This window comes from Rhea americana, unplaced genomic scaffold, assembly GCF_003343005.1.
Source record: "Rhea americana isolate MKP2758 unplaced genomic scaffold, rheAme1 scaffold_39, whole genome shotgun sequence".
In the NCBI taxonomy this organism is placed as follows: Eukaryota; Metazoa; Chordata; class Aves; order Rheiformes; family Rheidae; genus Rhea; species Rhea americana.
The window spans coordinates 2,960,070-2,977,612 of NW_028186523.1; the positions used below are offsets into that span (position 1 = coordinate 2,960,070).

At 36.0% G+C, this 17,543-nt stretch overlaps 1 protein-coding gene across 1 annotated transcript in view; it reads left to right on the forward strand.

The window, feature by feature from the left end:
• Window positions 1-16,087, forward strand: part of NSMAF (neutral sphingomyelinase activation associated factor) — a gene marked incomplete at its 5' end in the record, with an annotated part of 29,524 nt that extends 13,437 nt beyond the window's left edge. Inside the window, 18 exons of the mRNA XM_085313563.1 lie at window positions 62-141; window positions 1,594-1,684; window positions 1,783-1,846; window positions 1,979-2,030; window positions 2,999-3,119; window positions 3,388-3,519; window positions 5,047-5,089; window positions 5,533-5,699; window positions 7,209-7,317; window positions 8,717-8,775; window positions 9,536-9,603; window positions 11,125-11,192; window positions 11,408-11,531; window positions 12,133-12,216; window positions 13,148-13,298; window positions 13,623-13,725; window positions 14,699-14,808; window positions 15,709-16,087. Of these exons, the coding sequence (XP_085169689.1) occupies window positions 62-141; window positions 1,594-1,684; window positions 1,783-1,846; window positions 1,979-2,030; window positions 2,999-3,119; window positions 3,388-3,519; window positions 5,047-5,089; window positions 5,533-5,699; window positions 7,209-7,317; window positions 8,717-8,775; window positions 9,536-9,603; window positions 11,125-11,192; window positions 11,408-11,531; window positions 12,133-12,216; window positions 13,148-13,298; window positions 13,623-13,725; window positions 14,699-14,808; window positions 15,709-15,803 (1,721 nt within the window). The remainder of the gene's footprint in view (window positions 1-61; window positions 142-1,593; window positions 1,685-1,782; window positions 1,847-1,978; window positions 2,031-2,998; window positions 3,120-3,387; window positions 3,520-5,046; window positions 5,090-5,532; window positions 5,700-7,208; window positions 7,318-8,716; window positions 8,776-9,535; window positions 9,604-11,124; window positions 11,193-11,407; window positions 11,532-12,132; window positions 12,217-13,147; window positions 13,299-13,622; window positions 13,726-14,698; window positions 14,809-15,708) is intronic.
• Between the last annotated feature and the right edge of the window lie 1,456 nt (window positions 16,088-17,543).

Consider the following 17,543-nt stretch of genomic DNA (forward strand, 5'->3'; position numbering starts at 1 on the left):
CTTTTCTTTGGTGTGTGGGATTTCTGTGCTGTGTGGGTGTTTTGTTTGGTTGGTTTTTTAGATCTGACAAAGCCTGAAACATTCCGTGACCTTAGTAAGCCGATTGGTGCCCTGAATAAGGAAAGACTGGATAGATTATTGGTATGTATGGGTTGGATTTTTTTGTATTGCTTATTGTGGACCTTATGTATATTGGCAATAAAAGGAGCTCTGTTGAGCAACCTTTGGGAATTATGCAGATGTCTAAAACAAACTCTAAACCTTATCAGAAAGAAGCTTACCTATAAAATTATGGCTCTTATTTTCATCCTGATTTTGTCAGTGCTAACTTAAAATCTTATTTGAATCTGCTTCATCCCTCTTAATTTTCTTTTATTTTTATGGTCCTACAATTTTTTTTGTTATTTTTAAAATCAAATCTTAAAAGCATTTAACTATTGTAACTGCATGTGTATGTTCAAATTGAGCTATAATGGAGATATTTTGAAGTGTAAAACTTTAAGACCAGTGGATATAAATGCATAAAGTAGAATAGGTATATGAATTAAATAAGATAATTATGAATTAAATAAGGTAAGTGGACAGACTTAAGATTTCTACTAATTTAAGAAAAATGCTGAATTTGAGGGAAAGCATTTCAAAGGGAGGAAATGTGGTGATCAGAGCAGCCACTTGAAATTTCCACATACAGATAATGGTTCACAGACTTTTTCCAGTTCTCAGAATAGGTAGGATTTCTTTTCATAATTGGTCTAATACATGATTGCAGAGTTAGATCTTCACTTCTTTGCTTTTAATTCTTTGTAGAAAATTGATGTCTGCAACTAGTAAGCTAATTATTCCAAAATCATTTGCAGAATATAACTTCATTCCACATTTGGAAACCATCACTAGTTCTTAATGAAGCGTTGGAAGAGAAAATATTGCCAGACTAACTGCATTTTATTGGCAAAACAAGATTAAATACTTTAAAACCATAGGTTCTTAAGGTTGTAGACATGACTGATAGATATTACCTTTTTAATAATAGCAAATGAAGATTTCTAAGATGTGACTGTTTCTTCAGTTTGCTAGCTGCCTCATATTTACTTCAGTAATACACATTTTATTTTAAATATGATAACTTTGATAATATATAGGTGCTTAAGACAGGTAGGAATCTCTATATTGAGTTCAGTCGTGGAGAGTTAAAAGGGTTGCATATGTTTTTACATAAACTTGGGAAAAGACAAAAAAGGAAGTCTTTCTTCCCGTTACCCTGATGTTAATCATTGCAGTCATATGTGTGGGAGGGGTGTGTGTGTGTTGGAGAAACTCTGAAACTTCGACTGTGTCCGCCTTTTTCCCATCCTTCCCTGCCCCCATCCCTAGCTTTGTGTGCTTATAGAACTGATAATTCTGGAAAATACAACAGTTTTGCTTTATTGGTTTACTGATCTGATTAAGGTGCATGATTATTAGTATCTCTGATGTGTTTTATCTAACAAAAAAGATTTAGTCCTAGTCTGTGTCTGTCTTAGAAGACTGTACATGTGTTTAATATTGAAGGAAAGCAAGAGCTCTTACTTTAGTTTTTGTTTTTTGTTGTTTTAGACACGTTATGGGGAAATGCCTGACCCTAAATTCATGTATGGGAGCCACTATTCATCTCCGGGTTATGTTTTGTTTTATCTTGTTAGAGTTGGTAAGATACTTGTTGCATGCTATCTGAACAGATGGCTATCTCCAGGAGTGCATAAGGTTTATGCAAGCTGATGGGTTTTTTTATATATTTCTTCCTAGCACCAGAGTACATGCTCTGTCTGCAGAATGGAAAATTTGATCATGCCGACAGAATGTTCAACAGGTTTGTTTATATTTTGCCTATAACTAGATTGTTCTTTCCCCTATTAAAGTTTTTGTTTTGAAATATGCGTCGAGGAGGTGTAAAGTCTTAAAATACTTTTTAACTAATGTGTGACTGCTATGTGTTATCCAGTCTTGCAGAAACATGGAAAAACTGTTTGGATGGTGCAACAGATTTCAAAGAGGTAAATGACCAGAACATGATTCAAGTAATTCTTGGTGTCCATGCTGAGCTTTCTCTTTTCAGATGTCTCCTGTGGGTGTTTTTTCTTTATTTCCGTTGGCTGAATTTTATGAAATTTACATGGTTTTGCATTTCTTCCTTCTCTGTAATTGCATGATTTCTTGTCTATCTTTGCTTTCCATCTTTTTGTTTAACAGGAATGTCATTGTGAATGTGTTATTGGAATAAATGGGAATTACCAGAATAGATTAAGGGGGAAAATGTCAATTTTATGTATCAAGTTCACATCCTGGAATCTCTTTAGGATTTGGCTACATTATAACAATACATCTAGAGAGGTAAAGATACAGGATTTCTATCTTCATCTTTCAGGTACTTCTAGAACACATTGAGAAGGATTAACTGTCTTATAGTGGTGCTATTATCATTCTTTTTGATAAAGGAGTTTATTGTGTGTGTGTTTTTAATACTATAATGAAGTTCTTAGTGGTGGAATTAGGAGTAGGTAACTATGGTGGTCTTAAACAACTGACTTAACCTGTGAGGCTTTTGTCACAGTTCTACTTATTTGTATAAGTATTGTTCTATAGTTCTGGCTTGAGTTTTACTTGATCCTTAAAAATGAGAAAGTAGCTATGCAATCACAGTTCTGAAGATGAGTTTAGGTATTGTGGATTCATTTATCATATCTTACATTTTTAGAAGTATTCATGCTATTCAACTATAGACACTGAATTTACCTCACTGCATTGTCGTGTTAGTATTCAAGAAGTCCAATAGTAGTTGTAAGGGTAATGAGAGGAAGTTTCCAATACCCCTCTTTGCTGACAAGGGAGAAAGCCTGGAGAAGTTAGAATAGGCCATAAAGTTGGCTAGTGTGAACATTCATCCCTTTCACTTTTTATTGACTGTATGGTACTTAAAATGATCAAAGCCAACCTAATCTCATTTTTTTTCCCCTCTTTTCAGCTGATTCCAGAATTTTATGAAAATGATTCTAGTTTTCTAGTGAACAGTTTGAAATTGGACTTGGGAAAAAGACAGGGTGGAAAAACTGTTGAAGATGTAGAGCTTCCCCCGTGGGCATCAGGTGACAGCATTCCTTTATACAAATAGCTTGACTATCCTCACTGTTGTGTTCCTAGATGATTCTTCTCTTTCCTCAGAATGCTCATTCTGTTTTCTTTTAAAGAATTTTTAACTCTTAAACATTGACATCATTAATAGTTGCATTTTACTTTCATAAGAAATCGAAGGCTCTCGGGTGTGGTGTGACATTTTTGTTCATTCGTTTTGAGTAGCAAGAGAGATGGATGCCAGTACTGAAAAGGGGATATCTTTTCCTTTTATCTTGCCAGGTCCTGATGACTTTCTTCAGAAGAGCCGAGAGGCTTTAGAAAGTCAGTATGTATCAGAACATCTCCATGAATGGATCGACATAATATTTGGTTACAAGCAGAAAGGAAGCGAAGCAATTGCAGCTCACAATGGTAAATACATGCTTTAAAGTACAACTTCTTTCCTCAGCATTGTCACTGTTCATTCACACGGCTCAGTGTAACAATATAACATTGAAGTAAGAGTTTCCTAATTACAAATGAGAGTCTGTAAGAGTCTGTAGGAGTTTGCAGGAGTCTCCATGTATGTATGCATTTCACGCCTCTACACTATAATTGCAGTGTAAGAATTTCATTTTTTTTTTCTCCTGAGAGAATGAGCAAGGAATATAATAGGCTACCACTTCTTAAGATTGAGAATGGAGGACAAAGTATGCAGATGGCTGGGTCTGCTCTGTGCTGAAGCATCTTTTTATCCTACATATGACAAGTTTCATTGTAGTCTAGCTCTGAGCACGTATGTAGCTGTTGTAAATGCTTACAAAAGAGGATGTTACCCTGTGATTGCTATTTCAATGTGTTGTATTTCTCTTGACCTAATTAAAATAGCAATGTTCAGTAGTCTGATACTTAGCTTCAATATCTTTACTCTCTTATGAGGAATTGTCCCCTTTCTAAAGAAAGGTTAGCAGATCAGATCTAAAGGGTGAAGGCATTTTATTTGTTCTAGAAGGTCCTGATCCTTTTAAAGGCTATAAGCAACAAACGATGTAAGATAGTGATTGGAAAGCAAAGCTTATGTTTAGCAAGACAGAATAAGCTTTTTAAAAAAACACACTACTTTAAACAGCTGGGAGTGAGGGAATAAGCAACTCTTTATTTTGGTAGTCATTAATTTAAATTTTTAAGGTGTGATAGCATGATGCTTTCTTTAATGCTCCCTCACATGTCTTCTAAGTTATGATTGGCTATATTCTAGGTGTGCAGGAATTGGTTACAATATGATTGGCTGTTGTAAGTGTCAGTCAGAATGTGGCAGAGACTTATGATAAGGCAAGTTGGCATTGAATTATGGTGTCTATATTTTATTTTGTGAAGTGAGAATACTTAAGCCCATTAGGTTTCTTGTACTGAAATGTGGCTTTTTTTTTTTTTTTTTTTTTTTTTTTTTTTTTTTNTTTAGCGTAATGGCCTGCATCTGAATAGAGGAGAGGGGCAGAAGGGATCTTTTTAATTAAATAAAATGAAAAAGTGACTGGATAGACCTTTATGAACACTTTCTCTACCTGTTGTTACCTGTCCAGAGAATAAGACACTGAGATTTGACACTCACACACACAGTATCAATCTGTCTTTTGACAAAGCCTGACAGAGATCTGATTATGCAACTATACTTTATGTATAATAAGGCTTAAATAAGCTATTCATCCTTTATGAGTGGCTTGTTTCTTTTATGAGTGGCTTATAAGGACTGACTTATTCCAAAGCTTTCACTAGGTCTTTTAGAAATCATGAACTTTCCTTCAAGTAAGAAGTCCAATTAAAACACAAGATCTCAAATTATCTTGCCTGCTGAAAGGACTTAGCTGCTTAAGCATAACCTAGTTGAGTAAAAATACAGCATGTTTACAGTAGGTGTGTAAACCTTTGTACAAATGAATTTTTTTATTTTTTTTCCAGTGTTTCACCCATTAACTTACGAAGGAGGAGTGGATTTGGACAGGTAATTAAAAACAAATCAGAATATTTTGGTTAAAGTAGTCAGCTAAATTTGTCAGTATTTCTCCAAGTTCCACAATACGAATTGTGTAAATGTTGCATTTTATATGCAATGATATGCTATCAACCAGTATCAGGTTGTCAGTTTTAACACTTTGAAAGACTGTTACTTGAGCACTTCTTCAGTCTGATTTCAGTGAAATTGTTTCATTATTATTTTTTAATTGAAGAGCATACTGTCACTGTACATAAAATTATGGAGCTGTCATATGAACCCCTGTCACATCTGTGACAAATCAGTTTATTTTCAATGGCACTGTAGTGCTCTAGTAATTGCATATGCAGACCTATACTTTCAGGAAAATATTGTTTAATTAAATGATTAAATGTGGTTTTTGTTTTTGTTTGTTTTTTTTTCTTATCCTGCTTGCCCCTCTCCCCTTTAAGTATTATGGACCCCAATGAAAAAGTAGCTCTGCTGACCCAAATCTTGGAGTTTGGACAGACACCAAAACAGCTGTTCACAATTCCTCATCCCCAAAGGATACTACCTAAATTGTTTAAAAGCTTGTCTGGAGCATCTAGTCACAATGTTTCCATAGTTGAATCTCCAGGTAAATGTATAACAAGTAAACAGATAATACAACTGATATGGTGTTTTGAGAAGTTCTGTGTCTTTTTCCCATGAGATCTCATTATGTAACTCTCTTGGCCACTTTCCATATAAGCCAGTTCAAATTAAATGCATGAACCAACTGTTAAAGAAAAACTGGCAAGGCTAGTTTTAAATTTGGGGGGAAAAAAATTGCATTTTTTCCTTATAAGACTGCTTCAACAGTCTTCACTGGGGTTGTTCAGCCTCTGTTTTTGAAGTTGTGGGAGGGCATCTTTCCCTGGCATTTCTTGCCACTTCAGAGTCAAGCTGATGTGACAGCAGCTTGAATGCCTTTCTCTGCAACTACTCCAAAAAATTTTAAACTTTTTTTAAAACTTTTTTCAGTTTTTGAACAGAGATGTCTTTAGGCCTGTCAATTGGCCTAGTCTAAATGAACCCTAAGAAAATAATTTAAGCATCTGGATATGAATGCTTTTTTCTTTTCTGTGACTTCTGAATTAAAATCTAAGAAGTCACTTTACTTTCAATTTGTAGTGTAGGGACAGTGTTGATTGAATAGCTGCTTCTAAAACAAGAAGCAGATGTTAAATGCCCTTCTAGATATGTATGACAGTTCTTGTGTTGACTTTTTCTTTTTTTCTCAAATGAAGATGCTGTGGTCCTTATCATATGAATAGTAACTTACTCTAAACTGAACTGAAGCTTAAGTGCAGGTATCATATGGAAAGATGATTTCTCCCTTACTCCCAGCTGACTGTCCTCAATTCACTTACCTTTTGATAGCATTTGATTTTCAAGTAGAGAAGTGAAGGTGGGCGCTATTTAGCATGCCAGCCTGTAGTATCCAAATGGTATGTCTGGCTTTGAAAGTTGTATTTAATGTTAAGAATGTTAATACATTAGTACACTGTAGTAGTCGTACACTGCCCATTAAGTCGTTAATTTACAGATCAGCAGTTTCTGTTGAGATTTACATTTTTATAGCAGTTGAAATATAATTGGCTCAGTTAATTTCATTTCCTCCATATCTCTTAAACTTTAAAATACTGTAGTGAAACAAAGTTGTGACAGTCTTAACAAGATAATAGACTAATAAAATATACTAATAAAAGCATGTGCTGTTAGCAGTAGGTGGCTTTCCTGTTACTTCTCTATTCAGAAAGCTTTTGACATCTCTAGGGAATAGAAAGTGTCCCTGCAGAAAAGTATTTTTCCATTTTGGAAGTGTGTTCTGTGAAGTGTTCAGTTTAAAAACCCTAGTTTCCAGGGAAAAATCATGTTTTTGATTGTGTAAGCCTATGTATTCAGTAAGAGATTTGGAAAAAAGACAATAATAAGATGACTAAATATAGTAACCAAGAGCCTGAAAGGAGTCTTTTCCTGAAGTTCTGCATGACTATTTCTGAACTTTTAGACTCATACCTGCAACATCCACGATCTCATTATTTGAAATTAATCTTTTCATTTTCTATTTCTGATGAAACTTTATTGTGGCATTTTATTGTAGTTTCTGCAAATGAAGAATCATTTGAAGACTTAACAGAAGAAAGCATAACACTTGCTTGGAACAATATTGCCAAACTAAAATTACATGAGCAATATAAAATTCACAAAGAGTAAGTATTTTTTTTTCTTTTGTGGTGTATTGTTAACAGTCAAAATTGTTCCATTTAATTTGGTGAGGATTGGGGAGGGAGATATGCAGGGTGGGGGGGAAATTTGCTTGCCAGTCTGAATGGTAAGTACTTTTTTTTTTTGTGAGACTGCTTGGTTGATGTGGTTATCCAAAATGAGTTTGAGGGATTATCAGTCCAGAAGAGGTATTTATCTGCTTAGTTTTAGTTCTTATACAGGTCTAGAGCTAGTTCATTAACATTTGAGTACCTAAAGCAGATACTGATTACTGTTCTCTAGAACTGTTGTAGCAGCGGCTGAACAAAGATTTAGAGATAGATACAGACGTATTCTTAAACTTCAGGAATCACAACTTTCCCCTCCCCCATTCTATTTCATTTGAAAACTTAAGACACTTAAAATTCAACTTCTGCATACCTAGAGCTTTTCCTGTATGAGCAGTTTGTCAGTCTCCAGCTATAGGTTTTCTGGGAATCCACATGCTCAACTACAGTTCTGATGGATTCCCAGGGTGTCTTGAACCAGCAGAGGCATTTCCAGGAGAACTTTAAAAAATACATAGTAATGGACAACAGCAGCCCCTTCTTAGAGAGCAGGTTCCCCTTTTGACCCTGTCCCTTGTCCTGTTGGCTGGGGTAGTTGTAGGATCTCGTGCTACCTTGAGTGCAAGTGCCTTCTTGGTGTCTGTAAGCTAATCTAGAGAGGAGACATTTTCTTCCTCTAGTCCAGAAAAGGCAATATTTGTGGTGAGAAAGGGCCCCTGTTACCTGGTTGGTAGGGTTAGGGAAATCCTGATCACATGGGGAGACTTGGATTTCATCTCGTTTCGTTTTGTTTTGTTTTGTCCAAAGCAGAATAAAACAGAGGTAGTAGTAGTTTTGGGTAATGTTTCAGCCATACATAGTGCTTTATAGTTCCTAATGACTCACCTCCTGCTCTAAGCTTGTTGATGGGTACATTCTTGGAGTATAAAGACTGACAGTGCCAAACTCGAATCAGAATTTGGACATCTCTTCTCCTTGACTTTTGTGGTATTCAGTATCTGCTTGGAGGCAGATTTCTGACTCTTTCTGCGGTTTATCCCAAACTGGGAAGATTGCACGTGATTTTATTTATCCTTTGATGTCCTTTCTGATGAGAATGAAATTCTGGCAGAATGATACGGGGAGCTTGTATTCATATTTCACATACTGTGCCAAGACGTATTTTTTGTCTCCATGCACATAACAAGCTGCTATATAGTGCTCTTAATCTCTTGAATGTCTAACTTTCACAGAGGTCAAATAACAAATTTAGTCTGTCATAAATTGTCAATTTACATTATGGTTGTTAAATTTCAAACCTTATAAAATCACCTATAAGCTTACTTATGTTAAACAGGGCAATAACTGGAATAGCAGTGACTTGCAATGGGTCTTCTGTTTTCACTACATCCCAAGGTGAGTATTATTGCAGAAGCATTTACTAGATCCTGCAGTGCAAATGCTTCAGTAAAAGGTTATGATGCCTAATAATGTTTTGTGAGGAAAAAAAAAAAAAAAAAAACATAACGCTTACAAAAGTAGTTGAGATTGAATCCCTGAGTATCTTCACTGAGAGCAAAATTAAGGCAGTCTTAAATGGGATTTTTGAATGATTCAGGTCTCTTTTTTTGCATACCTGTGAAAGGGGTGGCCTTAGTCTTCTACCAAATGCAAGGCTTATCTTTGCTTCATACTCAGTTCCTTCTTACTGTTTGGGAGAGACAGTTTTCCATATTCACATATAAAGGCTCCTTCTGCCTGACTCTTGGATTATCAGCTTTGCAAGTCACCTGTTCTGTGTATTTAACTTAGTTGGTTCCTGTGTCCTGTGAGTAAATTTAGTTTTTTAGTGTGTGTACTTATTTATTTTAGATCGCTCTGAATTGAGGATTTCAGTACCATCTAAATCTATAGCTGGGAGGGTGGCAGTTTCTCCCTTTTGATACCAGAGTTAGTTTTTTGAATTTAGTGGGCCTGGGAGTCCATGTGTAGCTGATGTAAGGCAGATTAGTTCCAGGTCTGACTTGCAAGTTTTAAGAGTTTCACGAGGATTATGAGAAACCCTTTCCTGCTTATTATAGTTAGATATTTGAATACTTAAACTGGAGCAAAGTTACTAGCTTCTATAATGTAAAACAATCCTTTATCTTTTGTTTATTTTGTCCATTATTCTTAGATTCAACTTTGAAGATGTTTTCCAGAGAATCAAAAACACTCCAGAGAAGTGTGTCCTTTTCAAACATGGTAAGTCACTGTCAAAATAAAAATGAGATCATTAGGAGTCTTCTGAATGCTACCCACATAAGCAGGCTCTTAGCATGCATTGATGCCTCTCTTTTCTTCTCTTGCCTATTTAGTTTTCTGTGTGAATAATTTACCAGAGTGAATTGAGACTGTCATGCCACTAGTGAGATAGAGCCCTTTCTGTGGATACAGAAAGGGATCATTAAGTGGCTGCATTTTTACTTCTGTGCTAGCTCTATTCTGAATTGCCCTGTTATCCAGGGAATGTCCTATAGTAGACAAAAATGGTCTGAAATGTGCAGAGGGGCCTTCCTAAACAACCTTGAACAGTCATTAGGCCCAGTATTACAAAACTGAAATACCCTTCAGGTGCTCAGCCCCAGCACTGCCCTGCTGGTCCCAAGTTTTTGAAGGCTGCAAGTCAATCAGTAGGGAAAGACCAAGCAACTTTGGAACAACATTTTTCTTCTGCTTCTAAACTAGAACTTGGAAAGGTATTCTATATTTTATTTTCTGTGTCTGAACCTGGGTGTTAAAGGTCCAGAACTGTCTTGTTCTGACACTTTTATGGAGGCAGTATCCTAGGATTCATCAGCCTCTCTCTCTGCCCTCATCCCCAGGAAAGGGAAATGGCAGATGTTGCCCAGCTAGAAGCCATAGGCTGCCATAGCATGTTCCCAAGTAAGTTGCAGGAACAAGACTCTAGGCAGGCCATGGCACACATGCTGGTAGGTGAATGTAGATACAGCGATCCTAATGCTTTAGCCAAGGCAAAGTTAGGAATTTCACTTCCTGACCCTGTAAAGAAGGAACCTTGTCTCTGAACCCTAAGCCAAAAGTCTTTCTTACTCATAAGCCTTGTATGCTTCTGCTTTTTCTAGTTTTAGTGTTGATCTGTTCCAGCAATGCTGGAAGCACTAGTCTCTTTATTCTCCAACTGCTTACTATTTTTTTTAAACAGACTTGAAACACAAGCAGTAATGATACCAGTAGAAGCATTGGGCTGATTTTTCCCTTGATGCCTCCAGTGATAGTAATGTAACGGTGCAGTTATCTGTAAATAATACTTCTTTTTGAGGAGGATGGAAATTATCTAATTACATTCGTTTAAAAGAGCTGAGCTGTTATGGAGCACAAACATCAGAGGAAACTTAGTTAGTTAGCTGTTTACCCTAGAATTGACAATAACTGGCAAGATAGAGAAGTGACCAGTTTCTTCTGAGTGAGGAATAACACACCATATCCTTTTCTACCATTTTTTTTTAAACAGGAGATCCATCATAGTTCTGCATGCATTTCTGAACATCAGTGTTAACTTTGTACTACTAAGGATTTAATATTTTTGCTTTACAGCATGTTCAGTATCCAACCTATCAGGTTTTTCTTAAGTAATGTTTGTATGACACCAGTATGTTAGTGTAAAAGATTAAATTCTTCTTGTTCTCCAAAAGCATGTTAATGTACTTTTAGTTGATTTGGGGTTAGAAATTGAACCCTACTTTCTTTTCCTTTTTCTTACAGGCTTTGTCATCTTGTTTAATCTTACCAGGAGATACCACTGTTATATGTTCTTCATGGGACAATCATATGTGTGTATTTACATCCTACTGACTTTACTGAATTACATTGAGTGGCTTGGTAATTATGTTAAGGTTTTAGATAATGGGACAGAAGTTCACTGTTTATAAGCAGTGACTATAGTAATAGATTCCTGTTTAGAAATTGTAGAAGTAGAGTTATTTTAATTTAGAGTGAACTGTTTAAGTTTTCTGAAGAAGTAATACTTTTATAATGCTCTTGTTAGATATTTTTATTCGGTTGCATTTGGAAGACAGCAAGACATCTTAATGGGACATGATGATGCAGTCAGTAAGGTCTGTTGGCGTGATGAGCGCTTATATTCTGCGTCTTGGGATTCCACTGTGAAGGTTTGTACGTCAGCTATTTCAATAACCAGCACTTCAATATTCAGCCAGACAAATATTTTGAAGTGGATGTACCTGCTGTATTAGAAGCAAATAAGCTAGTATTTCAATAAATATAATCTTCGTTAGCTTTATATCAACTCTTTTCCAAAGCTGAAGTGCTATTTAAAGAAATTTCATTCACTCTAACTTACTCCAAATATGCTTTCTTTGGGCAAACTGTTTAAAGTTCAAGTTTAATAGTTTTGTAGCTTATGCTGTTCAGTTAGGCAGACTAGGAACTTCTTAAGCAAAAGAGATGGAAAGGCAGGAAAGAAGAGCCAGAAACCTTTTGTGTATGGCTTTTGGTAAGTATGCATTCAGTGCAGTGGTATATACTTGTTCAGGTAGGCTTCTATAATCCATCTAGTATCAGTGTAGTCATGGTTAATGTGTTGCTCTGCTTAGGCTAAATGAGCTCAGATATCATTCATTATTGCTGTGTTGTGCTGTATAAACTTACACACATTTACACAAGCAGACTTTCTTGTAATGTGGGAATTCAGGAACTTACCAAAGAATTATCCGGATACATGCTGAGCAAATGTAAATGTTTGTATTGTAGGTGTGGCATTGTGTTCCTGGAGAGACCCTGAGCAATAAAAAACACCACTTTGAACTATTTGCAGAGTTAGAACATGATGTTAGTGTAAGTATGCAGATACAGATATAAAATCTCAAAATCTAGTTTTTAATTGCTCATTAAAATTAAAGTCAAGTCAGGATATGAGAATGTTGGAACTAGAAGAGGAAAGAAGAGGCTGAAGGTATAGTGAGAACTAACTCCAGTATCCTCTGCTTCCTTGGTTTAAATGTCCATTCTTGGACTGAAGCACTAGTGTTAAACAGGGAGGTTTTTAATTTGTCTTTCTCAGCTTGTACAAAGTTCCTGTTAGTCTGCGTGTGTGCACGCATATGTGCGTGTTTCCTCCCCCACTTCCAGAAAACAGACTAGTGTTGAAGCATTTCCATTTCTCTGGCTTCATAAAGTATTTTAGCCGTAGGCAAGCAGATGAAAAAGGTTAACTGGAGTGGTTTACTATGCTAAAAAGAATCAGCAAGTTCAACTGTAAATATATAAACACATTCTGTGCAGCTAATTACACTTAAACCTAAACCCATAACTGCACACTTGCACTTGTAACATCTAATGTTACTCTATAGGAGTATTTAGAATTATATTTTAAAACTTTAAAATTTTTAATTTAATGGTCAAATATTGAAAATAGCTGATAGCATTTAAGAATTGGACTTTAAGAATTTTTTTAACTTTTAAAGATAAAATTCTTCTTTACTCTTAAATTCTTAGTTTGAGTATTAAAAATAGTCTGAAAAATCAGTTTACATCTCCAGTTCTGTAAATAAATATTAAAATATCAAGCGGATTTTTTAGGTAGTTTAAGGGTTGTGTTTCGTTAATGAATGATGCAGAAATAAATGCAAAAGCCTTTTGTAAATAAAATGGGAGTCTTATGGATGATGGGCTTGCTTTGTGCATGTTTAAAACCTATCTTAAGATGACTCACATGAAAGAAGAATAGCAAAAGAGTAGGAGAATAACGAGATGTTTAACTTCCTAGGTAAATACAATCGACCTAAATGCTGCAAATACTATACTAGCATCTGGAACCAAAGAAGGTACCATTAGTATTTGGGATGTTACAACAGCAACAGTGTTGCACCAGTTGCCATGTCATTCTGGGACTGTGTTCGATGCTGCTTTTAGTCCTGGTATGTAGGATTTCTGTATCTAATATAAACTGTAGGAAATTGTGAAGGGAATCTTACTGACACTTTCAGTTAGTATACTCCTAACTTATTAATTATTAATATAATGAAAATGGTCAAATATGTTGGTTTTGACACAGCTCTCCACTAATTTGTTATGGTACAAAAGGCTGTACTAGACTCTAGACTTACGTTTAGCATTGCTTTCTTGAAGACTTATTTATAGATACTTGATAATAAATTAAATATGTCGGGCAAAATCACATCCAACATGCTATATTGCAGATTACTTTGGTAACGACAACTGCATTTTTTTTTTTTGTACAGATAGCAGACATCTACTCAGTGCAGGAGAGGACAACTGTTTTAAAGTAATAGATGTTCAGACTGGAATGCTTATTTCTTCTGTAACAGCTGATGAGCCACAGAGGTAATGTTGAGAAAATAAGGAGTGTGAAGTTGCATGGCCCAGCTTAGTTCTGGAAATGGCTTGATGGTTGGCCACAGCAGTTTCATGAAATCTCTTTTTAGAGAATGGGAAGGGCAGTAATGCTAAAGACTTCCAAGAAGTATGTCACTTAAATCAATGGATCAAAGTGCAAAAGCTAACATACTAGAATGTTTTGCACTATGGTCAAGGTTTCCAAGTGTGGATGCAAACAATTATCTAAGCAAATAACTTGTTTTTTCAGACTTTAACTTCCACAAAAAAAAGATGAGAGCTAAAGTTAACAAGCTCTAAGCTATGAAATTTCTAATGAGGAGACAGTTCTTACTTGAATCATCTCTGGTAATAATCTTTATTTAGCAATGCTTCCCTTTTGTTTGGATAAACTAAGAAAAGGTTGGCTGTTATAATTAAACAGCAATCAGCACTTTTTGTATCTTAATACATGCAGTCCTATATAGTTCAGCAGGTAAGCTCCTAGAATGGTTACTCAGTTACTGGAGGAAAAATAGAGCAGCCATACATGGATTCCTGCTACTTTGCACATCTTGCTGATTCCGTCAGTATGTTTTGCAAAAGCATGCCAAGAAGTTGTCCCTTTCCATGTCAAGTGACTGTTCTTGAAGCATGAGGTGACAGATGGAAAGTGATAGTTCGTGAAAGCCTTTGAGGACGCATAGAAAAGTACAGTTGAGTGGATCACCTTGTGTAATGGGGATGTATTTCATCCCCCTGGCAGAGGAAAAAGCTGTGTCCAGTGCAGTCAGCAGCAACTTTGGGCCATGACCCTTTAAAATAGCCTGGGAATAACCTTTCCAGGGGGACTGTGTTAAAAGTAGGAGTTTCCTTCAGTTTTACATGTCCCTTATTAATTCTTTTTGGCTTGTTCAGTTCAGAAGTGTCTAGCTCTCATTATACAAAAGATTGAAGTGAACTGACTGGAGTTACTTTGCAGGTGCTTCAAATGGGATGGAAATACCATCTTATCAGGAAGTCAGTCTGGTGAGTTACTGATTTGGGACCTTCTTGGAGGAAAAGTCATTGAAAGAATCAAAGGACATACAGGTACGCCTGAACTATTCTTGTTCTCAAATTAAACGTGAGATTCCTCTTATCTAAATGTGTTGGCTTTGACAGATTTGGGAACCAGTTGATCAGTAAATGGTTCCTGATATTTATGTTATCTGGAATGCTGGAACTAAAAGTAGGTCCACTGGAGTTTCCTAGGAAATTTAATAACAGTGGAGGAATCTTGCCTTTTACAAGACTGGTAATCAAAAGCAGATGATGTGGGATGGATTGAGGGTGGAAGAGTAACAAGATAGTCAAATTTGTATAGCATCCCAAAAATCAACATTTTAACTCGCAGCCCTAAAAAAGTGCAATACAGACCATGTCATACATTTTGATATCAGGTCTGTCCAAGGAGTGAATCTAACAACAAAGTACATTTCACCAATGAAATTGTTAGGAATAGGGATTAAAAAAAGTCTTACATGCATGTGCCTGGTCTTCAGTGCATTAACAGCCAAAAGGTCTGAATGAGTTACATTATCTCAAAGCTCATACAGTTGCTTTCATGAACAGCTATTTCAAACTTCTGTGCTGTAAGCTTGTACTCTTGGACTTGACCTACACAGAGATCGTTCTGTAGCTGAAATGGGCTTCTAGCCATTTGCTAGAAGCAAGATGCTAGTGCAGTTTTAATGGGGAAAAGGTCCAAATGGCAGAGGCTAACTCTCTGGAGAAACATTCTGCCTCTGGTTCCCAAAGAAACTGAGGAAATGTGGCATGAGAGTATTGCTGTGGATAAGATCACCTACCAGCCTACTATATGGTATACATGCATAGCATATATGTGTCAGTGTAATCCTAACCAATGATGAGAGGATCCTAAATGGTTTAAAAATCTGTTTCATCATCCTGCTAAGTACTATATGTGTATTTCAATCTGTTTTCCCCCAGGTGCTGTAATGTCCATGTGGATGAGTGAGCAATGCAACAGTGTTATTACAGGAGGGGAAGACAGACAGATCATGTTCTGGAAACTGCAATACTAAGTGCCTTTCCCTCCAGACATATACATGAACTCTTATTTTAAACCAAACCTTTTAAAGAAACTTAACTGCGTGCAATGATGGCTGCTGCTGAAGTTCAACTGGATAGGAAGCTTTGTTCAGCTACAACTTTCTAATTTATGGTGACTTCACTGAGAGCTCTTAACTTCCATACTGTATGCATTTGTTTTTCATTAACTATCATACTTGAAAGTGCTTGTCTTAAATGACATCTGAGATGAAATTAAAGACCTATTTTTCTGTAATTAAAGAGCTCCTAACTTGCAGTCTTTGTTTGATTTACATGGGGATGCATCATAGCATGTTGTTTGAATTGATTTCAAAAAAATAAGCATTTGCATTCTTAACTAAAAAGGACTTTTAAGGAAGCTTGCAACTCAAGTGTCATGTCTCACTACATAATATGTGTCCCTGTGTAGTAAACCTTCTTGCCTAGTGAAGATGTGTGCAATAGCAAATACTACTTGAACACCTATCAAGGCAGCTCTTGATCAGACCAAAGGTTGGTTTGGTCCCCTAACTAGTCTTCAAATGTAGCTCTCTGCAAAGGCATAGTGAAGAGTAGGAGCACATTCTATGTTGCTTTTACCTATAAAAAAAAATGAAATTAATGTGTATTAACTTGAAAGGAAGCCAAACAAATCTGATCCTGTAACAGGTAAGTTATACATGTATAATAGTGATATTTTTTCTTTGCAGTAAACTTGTTTTCCCTGTAGGACTTCAGAAGATATCCCCCTGCAAAAAGCTTTTCTGAGGATGAAAACTTTAAATGTTTCTGTAATGGCTTCTTCATTACAATGATCTGCAGTTGTGATGTTCTCCCAAGTGCGACCACAGGATGAATATTTATTTCTCTGATTGGACTCTTTATTGCTACTGTTAATGCCCTAAGTATGTGTCTAGGACAAGCATTTTTCTAAAAAAGATATTTAGCCTGTCTTGTAAGGCTGTAGACATAATATCTTAGTTTTGACACCTAACAACTATTTAAGTAGGCAGCTGTTTCTTTAGCAGTTTTACAGACATCTGACATATAGGTGGTGGATTTTTATTATTCCCTGAAATGTTTATTATAATGGATTTTCAATCATTTTTTTAACGTATGATGTCAAAGTAAACTGGTTTAATCTGCATTAACCATTTGGCTCAGCGGATAACTTCTTATGTAAGTATGTGGTAAAGGGCAAGTGTTGGAAAAATGAAATTTTGTCAGGTTAAAAGTGATTAAGCTACATCTCATATGCACTATTACTGGTCTTAAAATCTTGCAATAGAACAGCTTGACCTGTTTCTTTCAGTTAAATACACCTGGATTCCTATCTCTTTGAGTACATACAAGTTCTACTTTCTTGAAGGTACTTCTTCTGCACTGAGTTAGAAGCTCTTTGTATTAACTGTGCATATCTTTGCATGTTTACCTCTACTACACTGTCCTCCCTGGCCCACAGCTATTTTTTTTTTCATATAAGTACAACATGAATTCAAGATCTCCTTTGTAACTTGTTTTACCTTTTAGTACAGTCTTTTCCCCTCAGCTCTGGCTAATCTAATTTCACAGCTCAGGTGAGTTGCATTCACTGTGCTTGAAAATCACAAGGAAACTACAAAAGCTTTAATGTATCTCACAACTTTTCAAGTGCATAACAGCTATAAGCCTGTGCTTTTCCCATATTCTCTTGTCCAAGACTTGAGCAAGTTAATACTGTTCTGTCACTAGAG